Below are 21,220 nucleotides of genomic sequence, written 5' to 3'. Positions count from 1 at the left end.
ATTATAGTAGAAATAATTCCAAGAGGCAATACCTAGGAAATGAATTGAGTGTGGTTAAAATAGACGATCTTTACACTAGTGAGTGTAGCGAAAACAACGTACCAAAGTCTGCAATATCAAAATCGTGGTTATACCGACACATATTCAACACACAATTTAATTTAGGTTTCATGCCTACCGCATATGATACCTGTGATCTATGCGATAACCTAAAATTACGGGTGGGCCAAAGTTTATCCGAGGCAGCACACTCTGCAATTGATGCTAGTTCTCGTTGCAATATTAAAAAACGAGATAAATTGCTTTTTTCTTCTAGAAAAAAGGTGATAAATCTGCAGAAGTGTTTGCCAATACCTCTTTTGACCAATGCTAAAAGTTTCCGTTCCTTGAAACTATGGGCCTTAAACCATACTAATTACGACAGTACAAATAAAAAGAATTACTGTATGCTATGGAATAAAAGTACTGCAGGTAGGGGTGGACTCTTCGAAATCCCATCTCTCTCAATAGTCCCCATAATTTCTTGTTGCTTATGATTGGTAACTCTTTGTTTTCTCTAATTAATGTTTGGATTTTGTCCAATGTTGGAAATTCTTTGTTAAAAAAAATGAGTGGACGCTGCGTCTTATCATGTTTTTATGTATTTCTTCAATTTCCAAGGCTTTACTCCCTTCACTCTTCTTGGGAGATGAAACAGTTTCTCCTTTTCTTTCTTTTAGGAATCTATAAATTGTTGCTTCTCCAACCCCTGTCATATTTGAACACATGTTAACGATTTCACGAACATTACTTAAAGGGCGTTGATGTACAAGTGCATCGTGTACATTTAATATTATATTTTTCTCTCTTAGACTGAAGGCACCTTTAAAACTACACTTAACCGGGATAAAACCTGTTGTCGACGTCATTTTTAAATGCAAATAACAAAATATCGACACCAAAAACGTAGGTAGGTAATACATGAACAATGTACATCTACAAACTAAATGGAAGATGCAAACAATGTCTAATTTATATTATTGGCATAAGCTGTAATGTGGCATAAAAACTACTTAAACTATCATTAGTGAAGCCTTATCAGTAATTCCAGGTAATCGTTCAAAGAAGGTATTCTTTTTGTGTCAGGCGATAACTTGTATAGAAAACAATAATCACCTTTAAATTACTGTTTACATTAATTTATTTCGTGAAACATTGAATTCTCTCGTTAATCACCCGTGTATAATTAACAATAATCGTGTGGCATATATACCGACGTTTTTTACGCACAAAAAAGGTATAGTGAGATTAGTGGACACTTATTTTACAGAAGATTTTTTAAAAGATAATGAATTGTTGACATCATGTTAAAATATTAATTTTTTTTATTTATTTCAAAACAAGTATAGGGTGACGCCTATGGTTTTTTGACCTGTTGAGGATTTGCATACATAATGTGCTATCAATATGATGGAAAAGGACTATATACTTTTTTTACTTTTTATAACATTATGTCATGACCACAATAATATTTTTGAAATTATTTGTTCGGTTTTTCCTTTGATGAAATAAAAGTTTCTATGGTTTAGTGATTCCCCTCTTCCGTGATAAGCTGTATTATATTTGTATCTTATATCATGACTTAATGACTTATTTTTAATATACTCAACTTCAAAGATTCTTTTATCAAATCCCTATAAATAGTTATGAATATGATAATGATAATAGTTATGATTTATGATACAATACCATATATTATAAAATTTTAGTAGATCAAGAATTTATATTACTCGCATAGACGTATCAAAATATTTTTTGTATACCTAATATAATAGATTTATTAACCTTACATTAAACTTAAATTATTTCAGTTTTAACCAAGTTTCTCAAAAGTGAAGTGTTTTGAGAATTGTATGACCTACCAAAAATGTAACAGAACTATGCTGGCCTTTGTAGAGTAAAATGTACTTTGTATAGGTAATGGATTTTGACAAGAGCTATGACCTAGTAAATAACAGGTAAACTTGTATGCTGCATCGGCATGACTCATAGCTCTTGTCAAACTCAAAATCCATTACCTCTAAATAATAATGAATTGAAATATCAAAAAGTGATGAAATGATAAGTTGCCATTCAACTATGCAAAGAACGCATAGCACATTTATTGAGCTTGGTACCGAAGGTAAAAGAAATAACAACTAGGAAAAATGACGTTCTCACTCTTGATTCATCGTAAAATTTTTGGCAAGATCAACTGTCAAAAGTCAAAATATCTACTGTGAGAAATCAAGTCAGTTTAGTAGCTTAAAAGGATATATTTTAAAGCTTGCAGTCCAATTGGAGTGCTTACATAACAGGACGATGGGACAATAGGAAAGGAAACTAGAAAAATATTCTTGACGGATGAGTGAAGATTGTTGATTTATGAGAAAAAACGCAAAATAAGTAATAGTGAAGTACTGGAGGATGTTATATTGCCTACACTTAAATATCTAAGATTAGTTTTGAAATTGGTTCAGTAACATTTTGGACAAGAATTTCTTTAAGGCATAAATAAGCAGTTATCAACCTGATTGAAAGGCATAGTAACAACACGTTGATGTCTAACGGAGATCATAAGTCATTAAGACCATAGTCTTAGTTTGTTGGTTGGAAATAGTTTTTTACTATCAGGATACTTATCAGGATAGCGCCCAATCGCACACAGTAAATAACTAACACATACTTTAAAGAGGCTCGTATTCCAAAAATAGACTGGCTTGCTCAAACATCTGTTCATAATTATTGCCTGCTCAGAAGACATGTAAGGCGTCATATATCTACTCCAACAATATGGGAACAGCTTTGATTGGCCCTCGTTTGAGATAGATGGAATCTCCCAAGATATACATTCAGAAGGTGCTAATTTCTTTATCAACTTTAGTAAGAAGCTCCATCACAATCGAGAAGAAAATATTCATTATTGAAAAGTGATCTTCATTTCCTAAATTATCAGTTCAATTCCGATAAAACTGCAGTGAGAACCAAGTGTAAGGTAATATTCAATAAAAAATGTAATCATACTCGTGAGAAAATTGAAACAGTAGCTTTATTATGTGCTAAAATGGAAACCAGTAATATTTTTAATACATAGGATATAGATAAACGAAAGGGAAGAAAAAAAATGTCTCTAGATAGTGAAAAATCGTTAAAAATTCAAAGATTTTATCAAAGAAATTCAGCACTGCAACAACCTACTAATTTTTTGTTTGTAACGGGTAGCTTTTTTGAAGCGACAGACTCAGTAAAACACAGATTGAAATAAAAATAAATCTATTAGTTTCAACGTATATATAAAATAAAGAAATAAAAATAAAATGTACTCTAGGTCCCCGTCTGGATCCTGCAAGAGTGGATTCCACGGCGGACGCCTGTAAAAGAAAAATTTATTATTACTAACAAAGATAACAGAATAATCGAATTCAATCGAAGTGCTCGCTTCCACTTCAATCCAGCGGAAGCGCCATACGCACTCGCAATCGAAATGGTCGGTTTTGCAGATCCACGCTAGACGGTAACGTTCAATGCACGATACCCACGGGTTCTGCTTGATTGAGGACAGAGTATAATCCTCAGTACGGAAGTCTCTATGTCCGGGTCGGCTCGCAGATTCAATACACCAGCGAGCCAGGGAGTCTAGAACATTAGCCGCAAGACTAATCTAATTCCGCCCGTCACTCGCCTTAAATAGCCGCTCCGGATCCCACCTCGTCGTGTCGTCGTGGAAATGGTGCACGGTTATCGACACTCCCACGGTTCGAACTGTTGAACGTCCAGCGCATCGTTACACACCCTTCTCTTTGGAAAAAAAAAGTAACACGCTAAATAACCCCTTTTTTTGTGTGTGACGTCTACAGCCTTGTGATGCCACCTATCCCTCGCGGTATCTTTTGGTCCCCCTCTCGATCAGGTGCTATGGGACAATCTCTATGAGGTCGGAGTTTTTCCCGGGTTCAGGTTCTCCTGGAGTGGACGCGGATTGGGCTTCTGGTCCTGTTGGAGTATCAGGTACGCTCTTCTTCCTTGGTGGGGTTAGTGGTGTACCGAATAAATCATGGAACCTTTTCAGCATCCTCTCCGCGTCTTTACCTGATAGCTCGTTGACTTTTCTAAAGTCAATGCAAAATCTGTACGAGTTCTTTTTCCTAACTAGTACAATCGGTGAACTCCAGCCACTTGTGGAGGGTTCGATGATTCCCTTAATGTTAAAATTACATAAACCGTAATAATGTTATGATAACAGTAAATTATAATATTTAGACAAGGGCTAACAAATTAACAAAATCAACAGTAACTGCTAGTCTACCATTTAAGTGCAAATCTTGAGTGGAAACCATTGTTATTCTAATTATTACCGATAGTCATAAAACAGCTACTTATCACGCGTCCTTACCTAATATTTAATTCAGTTAGAAGTCTATAACGCACAAACACTTGTTGTTATCGTACCTCTTAAAAGATATTAATCATTTATTGCTTATTTTTCTTCAATAACTCATTCGAATCGAACCCTCTATTGCTGTGCTTCTTTGTTCTGCTAACGTCGCAATTATATTATCACTTTTTTTATTTAGGGCTTTTGTCATACATTTCGCACTCCTTTACTTTGCTATACTCAGTAGTTAGAGAGAACATAAAATAACATAACAGTATGTGCTAAAATTGATTGCTTTCTTTTCCTATTTTAAAAATTGCCTGTTTTACATTGGGCTTAGTTTCCCTTTCGATTTTTTTTTCTATATATTTTTCATCACTTTTTCTATATAAGGATTATTGTATTTAATCTACTAATTTATATCTTTGTTCTAATTTTCTTAATTTGTATTTCTTTATTGTGTATCTTAATTTATTTCATATTATATCGTCTGTAAATAATAGAGTTGTATTAGTAGTATTCTATTAATTTACAGTTTTCTTCCACATATTTGAGCGGGAAGGCTCAGTTGATTTTGATTTCTTCTGTCCTTTTAGTCTTCACCACTGGTTTTACAAGCTTTTTATTACCCTTGTAAGATGTAATGTGGAAATTTATTATTTCAGGATATCATAGAATAGATATATAATAGTCTCCCGTTTTATACCGCTGTCGCGGCTTTAGGAGTATAGCAGGGTAGTCTGCTATATCTAGGGCCTACGGTATACAAGGAAGGTAACATGGCCAGTGCTACGCTTCAACCGTCTATTATTACCCCTGGTTTTACCCAAGGTACTCATTTTTATTCAGGCTGAGTCGACCTGGGGCCTATAGACATTTTTAAAATGTCTAGATGTTCTTGCCGGCGGTGGGATTCGAACTCCGGACCACCGGCTTGCGAGGCAAGCATCCTACCGCTTGCGCTACGCAGGCCCTGTCATAGAATAGATAATCATAAAAAAATTGTGGGAACGTGTTTACAAGATGGAAATCGAAAGTTTACTCAAAAAAAAAATACTCAATTGCAATCCAACGGGCAAAAGAGATATACGCGACAACGAAAAAGATGAATATAATAAGAAAAACATATCAAATCCACAAGTTATTAACAAACATAGCTATTTTGTTAGTAACTGCAAATAATTATAACTTCAGAGAGATACGAGTACAGTTTTCCTTCAACTACATCGAGTTTTTCAGAAAAATTGGTTAAAATTGAATATGCTCTAGACTCTATAGAACCGAGTGTTCCGTCAGTGTTGATTAAAGCATTAAATGACTTGATTATACCAACAAAGAACAAGCACAAATAATTTGTATATGATGAACATAGCATCTAAAAAAGAGGAATAATTACAAAACACATCGGTATGGTTTATTCTGGTTTATGGGTCTTAACTAGCCCCTTCTTGCGAGTCAAGCACGCAAATTGGCCCGTCAGTATTATCTACGAGTAGTATACCGTAAACCCATTCCTACAATACACTTAGTGAAAATTATAATGCAAGAGTATACACTCAGGAAGAGTTGGACCATTCGCAGTGTCACTACATATTTGTCGTTTAGATAACAACAGGTCTTACTTGTTCAGATGTGATCCTTCTGGAGCTTTTTCTGGTTGGAAAGCTATTCCAATGGGAAACAATTATGTCAACGGAAAAACTTTCTTAGAAAAAAGGTACAGTGAAGAACTAAAAATTGACGAAGCTCTCCACACTACCATCCTTACACTGAAAGAAGGTGTTTAAGGTCAGCTAATTGCTAGTAAGTATTATTTTGTGATGCTAATTTGATCCTTATATACTAATAAGGATTTTTTAACAAATCTCCTTTTGAAGAAAAAACAGATAACTTTTATAGAGAGGAAAAACAAGAATATTTTACATCTATATAAATATCTATAAATCTTGTTATATTTTTATTCTAGTTTTCTATTTTGCCCCTTCTACCTTCGATTTGCTACGCCCTTGTCTAGATCCGAGCAGGGAATCAGTGGTATGGAATGTTTGTAGTCTATGACCAATCAGACGTTTTCGCATCAAATTCCAATCGTTTCTAATGGATTTTTTGCATTCAAAAAGTTTCGTATTATTTTATAGTATAATAAACAATCTAAGCGCAAGCTCTGTAATATCACTGTATACAGCGTAATTACTTTACCTAGGTCATAATTGGATTCATGATAATACTCTGATACGTATAAAATGGAGAAGTTTGCAATTTATACACCACTTCATTGTTATCGATTTAGGTTCACGTGTAGTGAGTTCAAGAATGTCGATCTGCACCTGCACCAAAAAGGGAAATCGTGATAATATTTACAAAGTAAAAACCTTAGGTAAGTGTTTTTTATTTATTAATAACCTACTGTTATAAATACGAAATATTCGCGTTTTTATAGGAAGGAACACATTTTGGAAGGAAGGTTTTAAGTATAAAATTTATTTTTAGAATTCAATCACTTAGGTGAAGTAATAAAAATGAAGTGTTATGGAGTTTTTAACTAGAATTTTTGTTAACAACATAATTTTTAATAAATTATGAAATGCTTACGTGGATATTCCAATCTGGAATAGATGAATTGCTTAAAGCCGGTATACCTACTTGCCGCAGATCAATATTTAATTTCCTTATCTACCAGAGTACAGAGTGATATTACATAGATACAGAATGTTGGGATTTCCACAGTGGGAGTAAAATAAAATAAGGCACCAATTTCACTAATCAATTAATGGGAAATTCGTTGGTAATATAGTAGTCCTGTTTCCTTCTTACCTATATTTGCGATATTTTAGTTTGAAACAAAACCAATTCATAAGTAGGATAAATTCAAATATTTTTTACTATCATTTGGTCAGGGGAAGTTCTAAAGAGTAGGTCTCTTGTCTTTCTGAACTATTATAGTTGGCGGGATATTTAACTTTAAATTCATAAATTGTATTTTTTGGGATCATATCTGGAATCATATTTTTATGTTAAAATTGAATATTTGGTAACTATATTTCCAGGAGAAATGGGACTACTACCAGTAAATTTTACGTAGCTTTATTAATTAGCACCTCCAAAGGGCAGGAGTCCGAGAATGGAGAGGAAAAACTAGAAACAGGAAAAAATGTAGAGATATCGTTAAGACGATAACTTAAACAAAAAGACGATAACCCCACGCTGGGGTGTATAGCCATTATATATATTTATTAATTAGCATATAACATAATTTGATTTTAAGATACATATGGAAATAATATCTTAAGTACCCAATTTCTCGATATATACTTCTCCCAAGTCTTTCCATTTATTGCATTCTAAAGTTCTCCTAATTCAACATATTCCGCCAGCTTTGGATATGTTATCTTTCTTGATTTTCCTCCTTTTATTTTTTTGTTCTCGGTATCAAATTCACCGATTTACTCCGTCGTTTATCCTTTCTTCTGATTAAGATTCCATCATAACGAAAGATGCACGGATGACGCATCACCATCATCATTATCATCAACATGTATGTGTCCACTGCTGGACATAGGTCTCTCTCAGCTCTAACCCGCTTCAGGTCGTCAGTCCATCTGGTTGGTGGGCGTCCCTGCTCCGTAGTGCTTCTTGTCTTGGTCTTCACCAATACGTTTTGTGCATTGGTTGTCTGATAATCTTGCGACGTGTTCTGCCCAATTCCATTTTAGCGACGCGATTTTTTCGATAGCGTCTGTTGTTTTTGCTCTACGACGCATTTCTTCATTTGGGATTCGGTCTCTCAGAGAGACACACAACATGTGGTGCTCCATCATAGCCCCCTGAATCACGCGAATCACTACCTTTTTTGTGACTGTTTATGTTTCCGCTCCATAAGTGAGTACAAGTAAAACGCATTGGTCGAAGATTTTCTTTTTGAGGCATATGGGCATGTCCGATTTAAATACATAGTTTAATTTACCAAACGCTGCCCAGGCTAATCCTATGCGACGTAGGAGCTCACATGTCTATTTATCTCTGTCCAACCGAATTTCATGTCCTAAGTACTTATACGATGCAGTCTGCACAATATCCCTTTCATCAACAGTAATATTTCGATTTAGCACCAGATTAGTCATTATTTGCGTCTTGTTCATATTAATCTTCAGTTTGACCTCCAAGGAAGCGTAATATAATTGTTAGAATATTATTATTGCATTATCCATACGTTCGCCTATAAGGACGATGCCATCTGCGAATCTCAAATCACTGAGCTCCATTTATGTTAATACCATGTTCGTTCAGATCTGCCTTCTTACAAGTATGTTCTAAAAGCGTCGTAAATAGCTTTGGAGAGATAGTGCCTCCTTGCCGTACTCGTTGTGTACAGAATTTATTTGTTTCTTGTTCAGATAGTCTTACGCTAGCTGTAACATTTTGATAGATATACTTAATTATGTTATTATAGCGATGGTCTATTCGGCATTCTGTCAATGCTTTTAACATTTTCTGATGGCTTATGAGAAGAATGAATAAAGAAAAGGAAGTCATATTTACGATCAAAAAACGAAAACTGCAATACTTGGGACACATTACAAGAGGCGAAAGATATGAACTGCTTCGAATAATTATGCAAGGGAAAATAGCAGGAAAAAGGTCCATAGGAAGAAGACGAAACTCCTGGCTAAAGAATCTACGGGAATGGTATAGCTGTAGCAGCAACGAATTGTTTCGGTCAGCAGTTTCGAAAATACGTATAGCCCTGATGATCGCCAACCTTCGGAACGAAGATGGCACTTGAAGAAGAAGAAGAAGAAGATGGCTTATGGTATCGAATGCTCTCTCGTAGTCCACAAATATCAGTGCCAATGGTTTGTTGTACTCTGCAAACTTCTCTCTCAGGTTTTTTATCACTAGTAAGTGGTCGTTAGTGCGGTATACCGATCTAAATCCATCTTGTTCTCTAGGCTGATAAAAGTCTAACTTAGGGTCCAGTCTTTTTTTGATAATTTATGTGAAAAGTTTATATATGTATGAGAGCAAACTGATAAAACGGTAGTTTTTTAAATCTGTTATGTCTCCTTTCTTGTGTAATAAAACAATGATTGTATTGTTCCATTGAGAAGGAGTTTTTTCTTGATAGATGCATTCGGTGAAAAGCTTGGCCAAAACACGGATAATTTTATTTCCACCCCGTTTGATTGCCTCGATCACTACTCTGTCGTCGCCAGGAGGTTTGTTAGTTTTCATTTCTTAAAGTGTCGTTTTGACTTCGTATGGTGTTATTTCTGGCATTAATTCTGATCCCTGATTTGTGATTTTGGGCAGGGACTGATCTTGCCTCTCGTCGGTGCTCTCATACATTTCGCGATAAAAGAATTCTACAACCTCAAGGATTTTGTTTATATCCTTAGTAATGTTTCCATCTTCATTTCTTATTTTGTACATATTTTTGTTGCTTATGTTGTTCTTAGTTCTCCTCAAAACTTTTAAACTTTTGTTTTCTTAAATTATTTTAGTTATTTCTCTTGTATTGTTTTCTCTTACGTCTTTTCGGATTGACCAGTGGATATCTGTATTTAATTTCTTCATCGTTGTGTAGTTGGAGTCGTATTTTGCCGTCAGCTGTCTTCTTTTACCTATTAGCTCTTTGGTATTTTGGCTTAGTTTTTCTTTATGCGTCACGACGGCGACGGGCAACACTCCCTTTCCATTTCTTTTAGTGCCATCATTTGCTTGATCTATATCTTCTATTTAGTCTTCCAAGTCTTATATATGTCTGGTTAGTGTATCTTCATACAGGTCGTTGTTATCTGGGGGAATCCAGGATCATCTTTGTTCTTTCCAATTTGACATTCAATCGTTTCTTAGCCCGGATCAATCTGTGGTCGCTTCCTATTGAAAATTTGTTGAGTTCTTCAATCTTTTTGATTATTTCTTTTCTGTTTGTTATGATGTATTCTATCTCATTTTTGACACTGCCGTCTGGGCTTATCCATGTACATTTACGCATATAAAGCCCATAATTATTGTGTAATATGCTGGTTTGGCATGTAACGCTGTTTCTAGGTCCTAATAAAATTCTTTGACGCATACGTCATAACAATTCTAGCCTATACTGACGATGTGGTAATCCTCGCAAGAAGCATGCGCTACTTTCAAATATTCAAGGCAGAAAAAGTAAACATGTACATCAATGAACATAATTCAAGTGTTCCAAAATTAATTTAACAACGTGTCAATTTAATTCTAATACAACAAGAATATAAATATGTAAATCTGATGTGGCAACGGTATTTTTTCAAAAACTTAAAAATTAACAAGCGCATTTACCAGACCCATGTTTTAGCTTATGCCCTAGACCCTAGGCCTACAATGTCTGTTCTTCTTCTTGTAGTGCCTATCCGTGCACTATATTTTGTAAACTGCGGCTCTGAAAAGATTTGTGGTTGTTGTGTTGAACCACGTAAGTAGATTTTTCAGCCAGGGTATTCTTCGCCTTCCTGGACCTCATTTTCCTTCTACTTTTCCTTGAAGAATTAATTGCAGCAACCCATATCTTTCGCTGTTCCTTATGATGTGACCGAGGTATTCAATTTTGATTGTTTTTATTGTGGTTAACAACTCTTTTCCTTTTTGCATTCTTAATAAAACGTCCTAGTTAGTAACGTGGTCGGTATAGGATATCTGCAGGATACTACGATAAAGTCACATTTCGAAAGCCTCAAGTTTCTTACAGGTTGCGTCTGTGAGAGTCCACGACTCAACTCCGTACAACAGTATAGGAAATATATAACATCGTAGTAACCTGATTTTTATGTGTACTGATAAATCGTGTCATTTGAATAGCTTAGCCATTTTTTGAAATGCAGATCTTGCTTTGTTTATCCTAGATTTTATTTCCAGGGAATGGTCCCAGTTTTCATTGACGTTCGTACCAAGGTAGGTGTATGTTTTTACTCTTTCTATTGATTGACCATTTACACTGATTCTTTCAATCTGCTGTTCCTTCTTAGAGATCATCATACATTTTGTTTTCTTAATGTTCAGTGAAAGTCCATATCTCTGACTCACTTCTGTGACTCTATTCATTAACTCCTGGAGGGCTTTATAACTGTCAGCGAATACCACTGTGTCATCCGCGTATCTGATGTTATTGATACATTCTCCGTTAATTCGAATTCCAGCTGCAACATCTTCTACTACTTCTTGAAAGATTTCCTCAGAGTATATGTTAAACAGCAAGGGTGATAGTATACATCCCTGTCGGACCCCACGTTTGATTGTGATATCATCGCATTCTCCTGCCTCTGTACGGATAGACGATGTTTGATTCCAGTAAAGATTGCTAATAATTCTTAGATCACTGGTGTTTATTTTAATATTTGTTAATATCTCCATCAGCTTGTCGTGTTTTACTGTATCAAATGCTTTATGGTAATCAATGAAGCATGCACAAATACCGCAATTCACATCTCTACATTGTTGAAATAGCACTTGTATGCTAAATAGAGCGTCTCTCGTACCCACTGCATTTTGAAAACCAAACTGTGTACGGTTGATTTTTTCTTCGCATAGTCTGTATATCCTTTGATGTATGCTTTTTGTAGAAATATTGATTTTGTTTTCATTGGTAAAGCAATAAACGTTGACTTCAGTCATAATCTTGGTATTACTCCGTTTAAATATATGTCATTGAATATTTTTGTTAGTCGTTGAGTACCGTCGGTGTTAAATAGTTTTATGAGTTCAGCATATGCATTGTCAGGTCCAGGAGCTTTGCCATCTTTTAGTTGTGATATTGATTTTTCCACTTCATCTGATGTGATTGGTAAGTGCTCATTACATTATGTAGGACGGATGTTGTTCGGACCTATTATCATCAAAGATTGTTTGAAGGATTTTTTCCTATATGCATATTTCTTGACTTTTATCTGTGATGATGTTCCCCTGTTTATCTTGCAATTTGCTAGCTGTGTTTGATTTTTGAAGTCCAGCTGCTTGTTTTACATTTTTCGGTATTTCACCTTTCATATTTCGGCTCTTATTTTTCTCTGAATATTTTTGTACATTCTTTTGTTATTCTTTGATTTTTTTCTTTCTTCCATGGTTGCAGTATATTATCATTCATCCAACTTTTTCTCTTCTCTTTATTTTCTATTAGATGTTCTTCTCTGATCTTGTTTAAAGGTTTCACATATATTCTGAAGTGATTCTTGGATGTTTGCTTCATGTTACTTGGCTTTTCTAAAAGAATCCGTGCGACTGTCTCCTTTGTTTGGTAACCTTTTTAAATCTATTCATCCATTCATCCATTACGGCATCTCTTATTCACCAATATATAATCAATTTGATTCCTTATTATGTTTCCTGGTTGATCTTGCGGAGAGACCCAAGTATATAAACGTCTTATATATATATATATATATATATATATATATATATATATATATATATATATATATATATACAAAACTCAAATATTTGGGTGTGCAGCGGAAGATAGGACAAAGAAGTACTCTTTTTAGTTAACCAAGCTTTCGCAAATCTTTATTTGCATCATCAGGGTGCTACAATAAACAAAATTAGTACAAAATACAGAAAAGAATTATTTTGCATCTTACACTAATTGAGGTTAGTTGTCGTGATGTTTATTAAATGAAATGTGCAACTCATTTGATCCCTACAAATGATGGCGAAAACTATCCAAAATTGTTTTTAAAAAAACGTTCTTTAACAAATACATATTTAAAACACTTTAAAACACATATACAAGAACACTCAAATAAAATTATGTTAAAATAATTACAGAACATGTCATAATATAAAATTTAGGTTATAAACATTCTTATCAGAAACAAAAGAATTGGTTGTGAATTCGTTACTGCCAACTTAAAACGATAGAACGTTAGATCTTAATGATAACAATGTAAAGGTAATAGTATACCTGATAGACGCTGAACTTCTTGAAACAGAAAAGGTAAAAAGACTTATATTAGAACAAGTAGGAGAGGTACTGTATATCTCATATATAATGAAACTTATATTGTTGATGATGAATTGTCTGTGTTAGTAGATTCGTGTTTATCCAAAGTTAACAATAATGAATATAGGTTGCTTAAATTATTGGTATCTGTCTTTTTGTTAATAGTTTCTTTTTCTTGAAAAATGAAAGCCATCTCGAGAAACAATCTTTTTAAATAATTGCTCTCCGTGGATAGGATTTTTACATTTGGAAAATCGAAAGAGTGCCCTGTTGTGTTAGCATGTGTGGCTAGAGAACATCTATCAGGGTGTAACCTAATGTCACTCTTGTGAAGAGTCAAGCGGCTAGAAACTTTTTGGGAGGTGTGACCTATATAAGAACCTTCACAGCCCAAACAATTAAGTTTGTAGACAACATCACTTTTATCTAAGTTTGGTACTTTATCTTTCAATGACTTGTACAAAGATCCCACAACTAGAGTGCTTTTATAAGCAATTTTTACATTTGGTAGGTATTGAGCAAAAATTCTGGTCAATTTGGGAGAGACGTCCTTAATAAATGGAAGTGATACAAAAGATATATTAGGAATATTGTTAGTCAGTGAGTGGGAATCAGAGCTAACTTTCATAGCACCTGTATTTTGGGGAGGGTTTACTTGTGTGTTGAGTATAACAGAGGATGTGTTAAAGAAATTGACCAGAATTTTTGCTCAATACCTACCAAATGTAAAAATTGCTTATAAAAGCACTCTAGTTGTGGGATCTTTGTACAAGTCATTGAAAGATAAAGTAAGAATGTTTATAACCTAAATTTTATATTATGACATGTTCTGTAATTATTTTAACATAATTTTATTTGAGTGTTCTTGTATATGTGTTTTAAAGTGTTTTAAATATGTATTTGTTAAAGAACGTTTTTTTAAAAACAATTTTGGATAGTTTTCGCCATCATTTGTAGGGATCAAATGAGTTGCACATTTCATTTAATAAACATCACGACAACTAACCTCAATTAGTGTAAGATGCAAAATAATTCTTTTCTGTATTTTGTACTAATTTTGTTTATTGTAGCACCCTGATGATGCAAATAAAGATTTGCGAAAGCTTGGTTAACTAAAAAGAGTACTTCTTTGTCCTATCTTCCGCTGCACACCCAAATATTTGAGTTTTGTATTCTATTTGATCAGCGTTGATGACAAGCGTTTATCGCTTTTTCAGTATATATATATATATATATATATTCTTTTTTAATTTGTTAAGTGAATTTATCAACAACTCATAGAATTGCTCTACCTCTTCTTCTGGTTTATCGCTGGTTGGGGCATACACTTGTAAAACATTAAATTTGACTGGAGTAGTATTCAGTTGGATTATTATTAATCTTTCAGAAACAGGTATAACATTTGTAATATATTGACGTTATTGAGGAGATACGATTATTCCAATCTCATACATATGTTGACCGCGTCATCATTTCCAGAGTGGTATACCATATGATTGTCAATAATACAAGCACCACTATTTGGCCACCCTAATTTCCCTTATGCCCATTGTACCGACTCCAAGTCTGGTAATTTCTTGAATGGTATTATGAAGTTTTCCAGCCTGATACATTGTTTTCACATTCCAGGTACATATTTTGATATTCAACTCTGAAGTTTTTAGAAAGACTTTTCCAGTTCTGTCACAGGGGTTTCTCTGGGTTACGACCTGGGAGGCCCTGTGATCTAGAGGTGGATCACCTCCCCTGCCGAATCTGGGCTTCCGGATTCCATGATTAGTAGCTGTTTCCACTTTAGTTGTGTTTACCATGATAGCTGTACTAGAGATGTTATCAGGGACCTTTAATGCAATGGTTTCTCGTTGCCTTCTGCATTCTGATGCCGTTGACCACTTTCTTAGTTCTTCCGCCTTCGAGACCAATTTCTCAATCTCAGGACAACAGAGTGCACTTCCACTTACCAGTTCCTCTGCCCAAACCCGTTGGCCAATAAATGGTGGATTGCTTATCCCGGCAAACACTCGGACGTCAGAGCCTCGTTGATTATCCAGCAGGATGCACCAGATGAACATGATCTAGATCATCATAGTGAGGTTGACATTTGAATAGGAGAGGCTATACGTTGCGCATCACTATCCCATTACACCCCTGTCTGTTTCTCACTAATAAAATAAAATTAATATCTTTTAACCAAACACTAGAAATAGAAATTAATTATAATGATATACATACAGAATGTTCACAGAATCTTTAGTAAAAACTCCCCGAGATTGTCATGCCTGTTTATCATTAAAATTAGATATATGAATATGTTACGCTTCTTTCGCGGTAGTATCTAAAAAGATGTTTTCATTATAGTAAATTAAAACCGATATATTTTTTGCAGATCCAAAAATACAAAATCTGATCAATATAGCTACAGAAGCAAGACTCAATGCCTACGCACCTTACAGTAACTTTAAGGTGGGAGCCAGCGTAATGTGCGATGATGGAACCATATTCTCAGGCTGCAATGTAGAGAACAGCTCATTCACAGTAGGCACATGCGCAGAACGATGCGCTTATGTAAAAGCCATCAGCGAAGGAAAAATGAAGTTCAAGGCGGTAGTCGTAGTGGCGCAGCAAGAAAATTCATTCACCACTCCATGTGGAGCTTGTCGACAGTTCATGAGCGAATTCGGGAATATAGAGGTCTATATGACGAAGCCCAGCAGTAGCGATGTTTTAGTTTTAAGTTTAGATCAATTGTTACCATATCAGTTTCAGACTGTGGATCATACTTTTATTTAGAAGGTATTTTTAATCGGGGCGAGATTTTGAAAGGTATTTTTAGTATTAATAACACATATCTTTCTATCTATACTTTACATCTTTTATTAATTATTTTAATAAAACAATAATTTATTAATATTTTTCTTTTCTGTGTTATCTTTCTAAATATTGTAGTGTTCAAATATACTAAACCAACAATGATATTAATATTCAAGGTTAAGACGTTCCACGAGGTGTTTGAATTAATTTATTTGCTTCAATAAATTTGGTTATTTTAGTAGCACAATTTTTGTAGACAAACCATAACTGTATAACAAAATTTAAGCATATAACAAAAAGTATAATGCTAACCAAGGTCTTTTGGGCTCATAGCTTGACAATTCTCTTCTGTCTTTGGTTTTTGCTCTCCTGTTTTGAATGTCGTTCTATTTTAGGTCCTTCTCCATTTCATCGAGCCATATTCGTCCAACTCTTCTTTTATTTGCTAACTCTGTCTCAATTTATTTGATACCTTTTCGTCCTTCATTCTTTCCAAACGACCTAACCATCTTAGTCTCGTTACTTTGGCTACTTGTGCTATTGTAAAATATTTCTTCTGCAGAAGTCTTCTTTAACTCCTCCTAGAATTTTCCTTAAATATGTTTCCCATATGTTCAGTTTTTCCTTTTCTGTAACTGTAATAAGTACCATTTCTAATTCGTTAGAATTTCCTGTTTTTCCTATCAAGAATATTATTGTTCTTCTTTTTCACTGTATTGTATTTTTGCTTTCAATTATTTTGACTTTTGTTCATCGATATTTAGGTTTACTTTTTCTGCGCTGAATTTGAAAGTCGTGCATACTTCTTTTAATATGATCAGCGTGGGCTAAAATTTAATAACTCTTTGTCTTTAGAGTTCTTTCTTTAGAGTTTTAATTCTCGTTCTGTTTCAAAATGTTCTGATATCTAATCTCTACATTCATTATTCTATTTGTCCGTGAAATTCTGGGCTTTCGGCTACAGCACCACATATCAAAAGAATATTTAATTTCGTTTTTTCGGATATTTTTTTGTCCATGTTTCAAAGTCATATAGCAATGTGAAAAATTCGTAGTATCGTAGCATTCTTCTACTAATCTCTACGTTAAGGTTAGGTTGCAAAGTATATTCCTCAGTTGCATGAAATTTATTTCATGCAAATTTCTATTCTGGATCTAATTTCTTTGGTCTAATCTGCATTTTTTGTAAAACTTTTCTAAGAAACCGTGTTTTTAAGTATCAATATGTTATTACTTTTTTTATTAGTGTGTTGTTGATGACCTGATTATGTACATTTCGTCATTTTTGTTTCATTAAGTTCATTTCTTGGTTGTTCTCACGTCTTTTATATATGTAGTAGTAAGCATTGTAATTCTTCCATGTCATTTGCAAAAATATTAATGCCATCATCATATCGAACGTTATAATATGGTGTTACTTCCGTTGACCACAATACCTTCCGCAATTTCCAATATAATTTTGTTAAGTATGACTTCGCTATCTTCGATATCTACACCTGCTTTGTGGACTAACAAAAAGCATTTGACACAGTTCAACACCGAAAAATGATGGATGTTCTAACAAAAGCCCAAATAGATGATAAAGACCGGCGTATAATACAAAATTTATACTGGAACCAATCAGCCACAATAAGAACAAATATTGGAGATGAACCGACGGAAGCGATCCAGATTCTGCAAGGCGTTAGACAAGGATGTATACTTTCACTTTATTATTCAACCTATATTTAGAGGAAATATTTAGTGAAGCCTTGGAAAATTGCGAACATGGAGTCCTTTTAAATGGAGAACGTCTAAACAACATCCGCTATGCAGATGACACCGTTATTTTTGCAGACAGTTTAAACAGTTTACAGCATTTAACAAACAAAGTAAATGAAGTAAGTGAAAAATTTGGACTACAAGTAAACATATCAAAAACTAAATTTATGATCATCAGCAAAAATAAAATTAGAGACGTCGACTTATCAAGAATACACCAGTGGACCGGGTAAAACAGTTTACCTATCTTGGAACAATAGTAAACGGACAATGGGATCACTCACAAGAAGTAAAATGTAGAATAGAGAAGGCTAGGAGTGCATTCAACAACAACATGGTCAAACTGTTGATATTATATCTATCTCTATATTATACTACGGAGTAGTATAATATCGAGAATTCACTGAAGGAGTTAAATGAGAGTGGTATAGTTCATTCGCTCAGGTTGAGCATATTTTGACAGATTCATTGTCGTAAAATCGTGCCTCTCACTATTGATAGCTCAATTTTTGTTGCAGACTTCTTTCACTGAAGTAATGGGAATGTAAATTGATGAATTACCATTAAAAACTTTGCATTTGTAAATACTAATTTTTTGTTTTAATTTATGCAGTTTTATTTTTTTAATATGCTGCATGTGAATATTTTTTGTTTAAATATTGGCTATGAGCAGGCATGCTTGGTTTTATAGTAATTTTCAACCATTGCCAATCAGTCAAAATTCAAACAACATAGCAAAAAAAATTACTACATTTACTAGACAATTGGGACTGGGATCAGCGAACCAATTAACTTATATAGCGTTTGTTTATTTTCAGTAGTAATATCCCTAGGACATTGATAACAGACGAGACAATTTCATGACAATCGAAAGCTCGTTCCTTGGTAAGCAACGAGCTTGAGAAATTTGTCATGAAATTATGAGGCGTTCATAAATGTCCGAGGGTTATTCGGCGGATAATTTTTCGAAAAAAAAAATCATAACTCAACATAACGAAACATTTATTTATTAAAAGTACAGTTAGTGAAAGTATAATTATTAAAATTTAAGTTAACATTAGATTCGTTGCTGTTCTCTACTATAGAAGATCTGTTACCACGCATAATATTTATAATCTTGTTGTGGTGTTCTTGATCGAGATTCAAGTATGGTTTTATAGAATTCTATAATATATACTTTGAATTTATACTTTGAACATTCTCATTGCCGAAACGTGACATTTTGAAATTTATTTGGATGAAGTTGTCAAACTCGATCGTGTTGTCATAGGGATTGAAAATTGCACTGAATGCAATTATCAGTCTAATGTTGACATGATTGGGTAAAATTGTTCCACATGACACAAAATGACGAAATTTGAATGGTTGTTAGAACAGTCGAAAAATTATCTCTATAAGTTCCCCTAAAAATTAAAATAAATACAATTAAATGTATAATTACTATTCATTATTAAACCCAAATATGCCTTTGAAACGTATACTAGCCCTCTAGTCCGATAAAAAATCATATGATAACCATTTTTTTAGATTGTATTTATAGTTAAATATTGATTGTCTATGATCTTACTTCTTCTTCTTCAAGTGCCATCTTCGTTCCGAAGGTTGGCGATCATCAGGGCTATACGTATTTTCGAAACTGCTGACCGAAACAATTCGTTGCTGCTACAGCTATACCATTCCCGTAGATTCTTTAGCCAGGAGTTTCGTCTTCTTCCTATGGACCTTTTTCCTGCTATTTTTCCTTGCATAATTATTCGAAGCAGTTCATATCTTTCGCCTCTTGTAATGTGTCCCAAGTATTGCAGTTTTCGTTTTTTGATCGTAAATATGACTTCCTTTTCTTTATTCATTCTTCTCAAGACCTCGACATTTGTGACTCTCTCGGTCCATGATATTCTCAGGATTCTGCGATACATCCACAGTTCAAATGCCTCTAATTTTTTGGTATCAATCTTTTTCAATGTCCATGACTCCATTCCGTAGAACAGCACAGAAAGTACGTAACATCTCATCAGGCGAAGTTTCATTTCAAGGCTCAAATCTCTTCCGCAGAACACTCTCTTCATTTTAGTGAATATGGATCTGGCTTTTTCTATTCTTATTTTGATTTCTGCTGAGAAATGATCTTACTAGAAAAATGTTATTATACCAAAAAGCGATTCTTTTAGATACAATGTTGTATATTACTGTAGAACTTTATTTATATCATAGGTTTTCGAAATAATATTTTGATAATGATTATCTGATCGTTGATTTTTGCTAATTTATTGTTCTCATAGTAACATTTTTATATTTTAAGTTGAAATAAAGTATTAATGTTATCAACATTATTGCATTTTTTAAATTATATGCATACCTTTAACCCCTTAACGAATCATTTATTTTCTTAAAGCTATCCATTTTTTTGTGACAATATGTTTGCTTCTCCACTGCTTGTCGCCGTACGCTAGCTAGGACCCTGGCCAATCAGCGTACTGTACGCATCTCTCCTAAGCCTGTATATCTTCTTCTTTAGGTGCCGTCTTCTTAGCGAAGGTTGGCGATGACCTCTGCAAAGTCTTCCCTATTCCCCATATCCTGTATATAGTTACATTAATTTAGTATTAAGTTTAGTAATTTACTATTGGCCGATTGACTTGAGAATTGTCCCCACGACTTTGTGAGTATGAACTCAAAAATGTATATGTTGATCACCAGATCTTGGCCCGGTCTCGGTCTTTAGCGACCTGGCGGGAGACCCCAGCCTTAACAGGCATATTGCCTACATTTAAACTCTGTAACTGGTGTAAAAGGCAAGGCTGTGTACTCTCGCCGACTCTTCAATATATACTCTGGGGAAATTTTTACTGAAGCCCTCACAAACCTAGAGATGGGAATCCGAGTGAACGGTGAATACATCAATAATATCAGCTACGCGGATGACACTGTGTTACTAGCAACCAGTCTAAATGATCTACAAGCCTTACTAGACCGAGTGAGAACTGTGAGCGTAACATACGGACTAGGACTAGATCTTAATATTAAGAAAACTAAATTCATGGTTGCCAGCCGTGCAAATTTAGATCCCGGGGCACTAATGGTAGGTAACGAAGAGATCCAGATAGTCGACAGATTCACTTACCTCGGAATTACTCTCAACTCACAATAGGACTACGCTCAAGAGATTAGCTCCAGAATTGAAATGGCACGGTCTACATTTATCAAGTTGAGATCCTTGCTGTGCTGCAGTGATCTCAGTTTAGTAACCAAGATGCGGATAGTGGGGTGCTACATTCTTCCAGTGTTAC

At 34.4% G+C, this 21,220-nt stretch overlaps 1 protein-coding gene and 1 pseudogene across 2 annotated transcripts in view; both read left to right on the top strand.

Annotated features, from left to right (window-relative positions):
• The window catches only part of LOC140437449 (cytidine deaminase-like), a 30,108-nt gene extending 10,607 nt beyond the window's left edge, over positions 1-19,501 (top strand). Inside the window, exons 1-3 of one of the 2 annotated variants that reach the window (XM_072526988.1) lie at positions 6,068-6,196; positions 6,684-6,770; positions 15,748-19,501. In XM_072526988.1, coding sequence (XP_072383089.1) covers positions 6,707-6,770; positions 15,748-16,151 — 468 coding nt within the window. In that variant the 5' untranslated portion in view covers positions 6,068-6,196; positions 6,684-6,706 and the 3' untranslated portion in view covers positions 16,152-19,501. Of the gene's footprint in view, positions 1-6,067; positions 6,197-6,683; positions 6,771-15,747 lie in introns of those variants that run through there. The other variant, XM_072526987.1, reaches the window with a different exon arrangement.
• On the top strand, positions 5,575-6,225 carry LOC140436061 (proteasome subunit alpha type-2 pseudogene; annotated as a pseudogene).
• Positions 19,502-21,220: the final 1,719 nt, after the last annotated feature.

This window comes from Diabrotica undecimpunctata, chromosome 3 (assembly GCF_040954645.1).
Source record: "Diabrotica undecimpunctata isolate CICGRU chromosome 3, icDiaUnde3, whole genome shotgun sequence".
In the NCBI taxonomy this organism is placed as follows: Eukaryota; Metazoa; Arthropoda; class Insecta; order Coleoptera; family Chrysomelidae; genus Diabrotica; species Diabrotica undecimpunctata.
The sequence above is the reverse complement of the archived record's forward strand: the minus strand, read 5'-3'. Positions and strand labels throughout refer to the sequence as shown.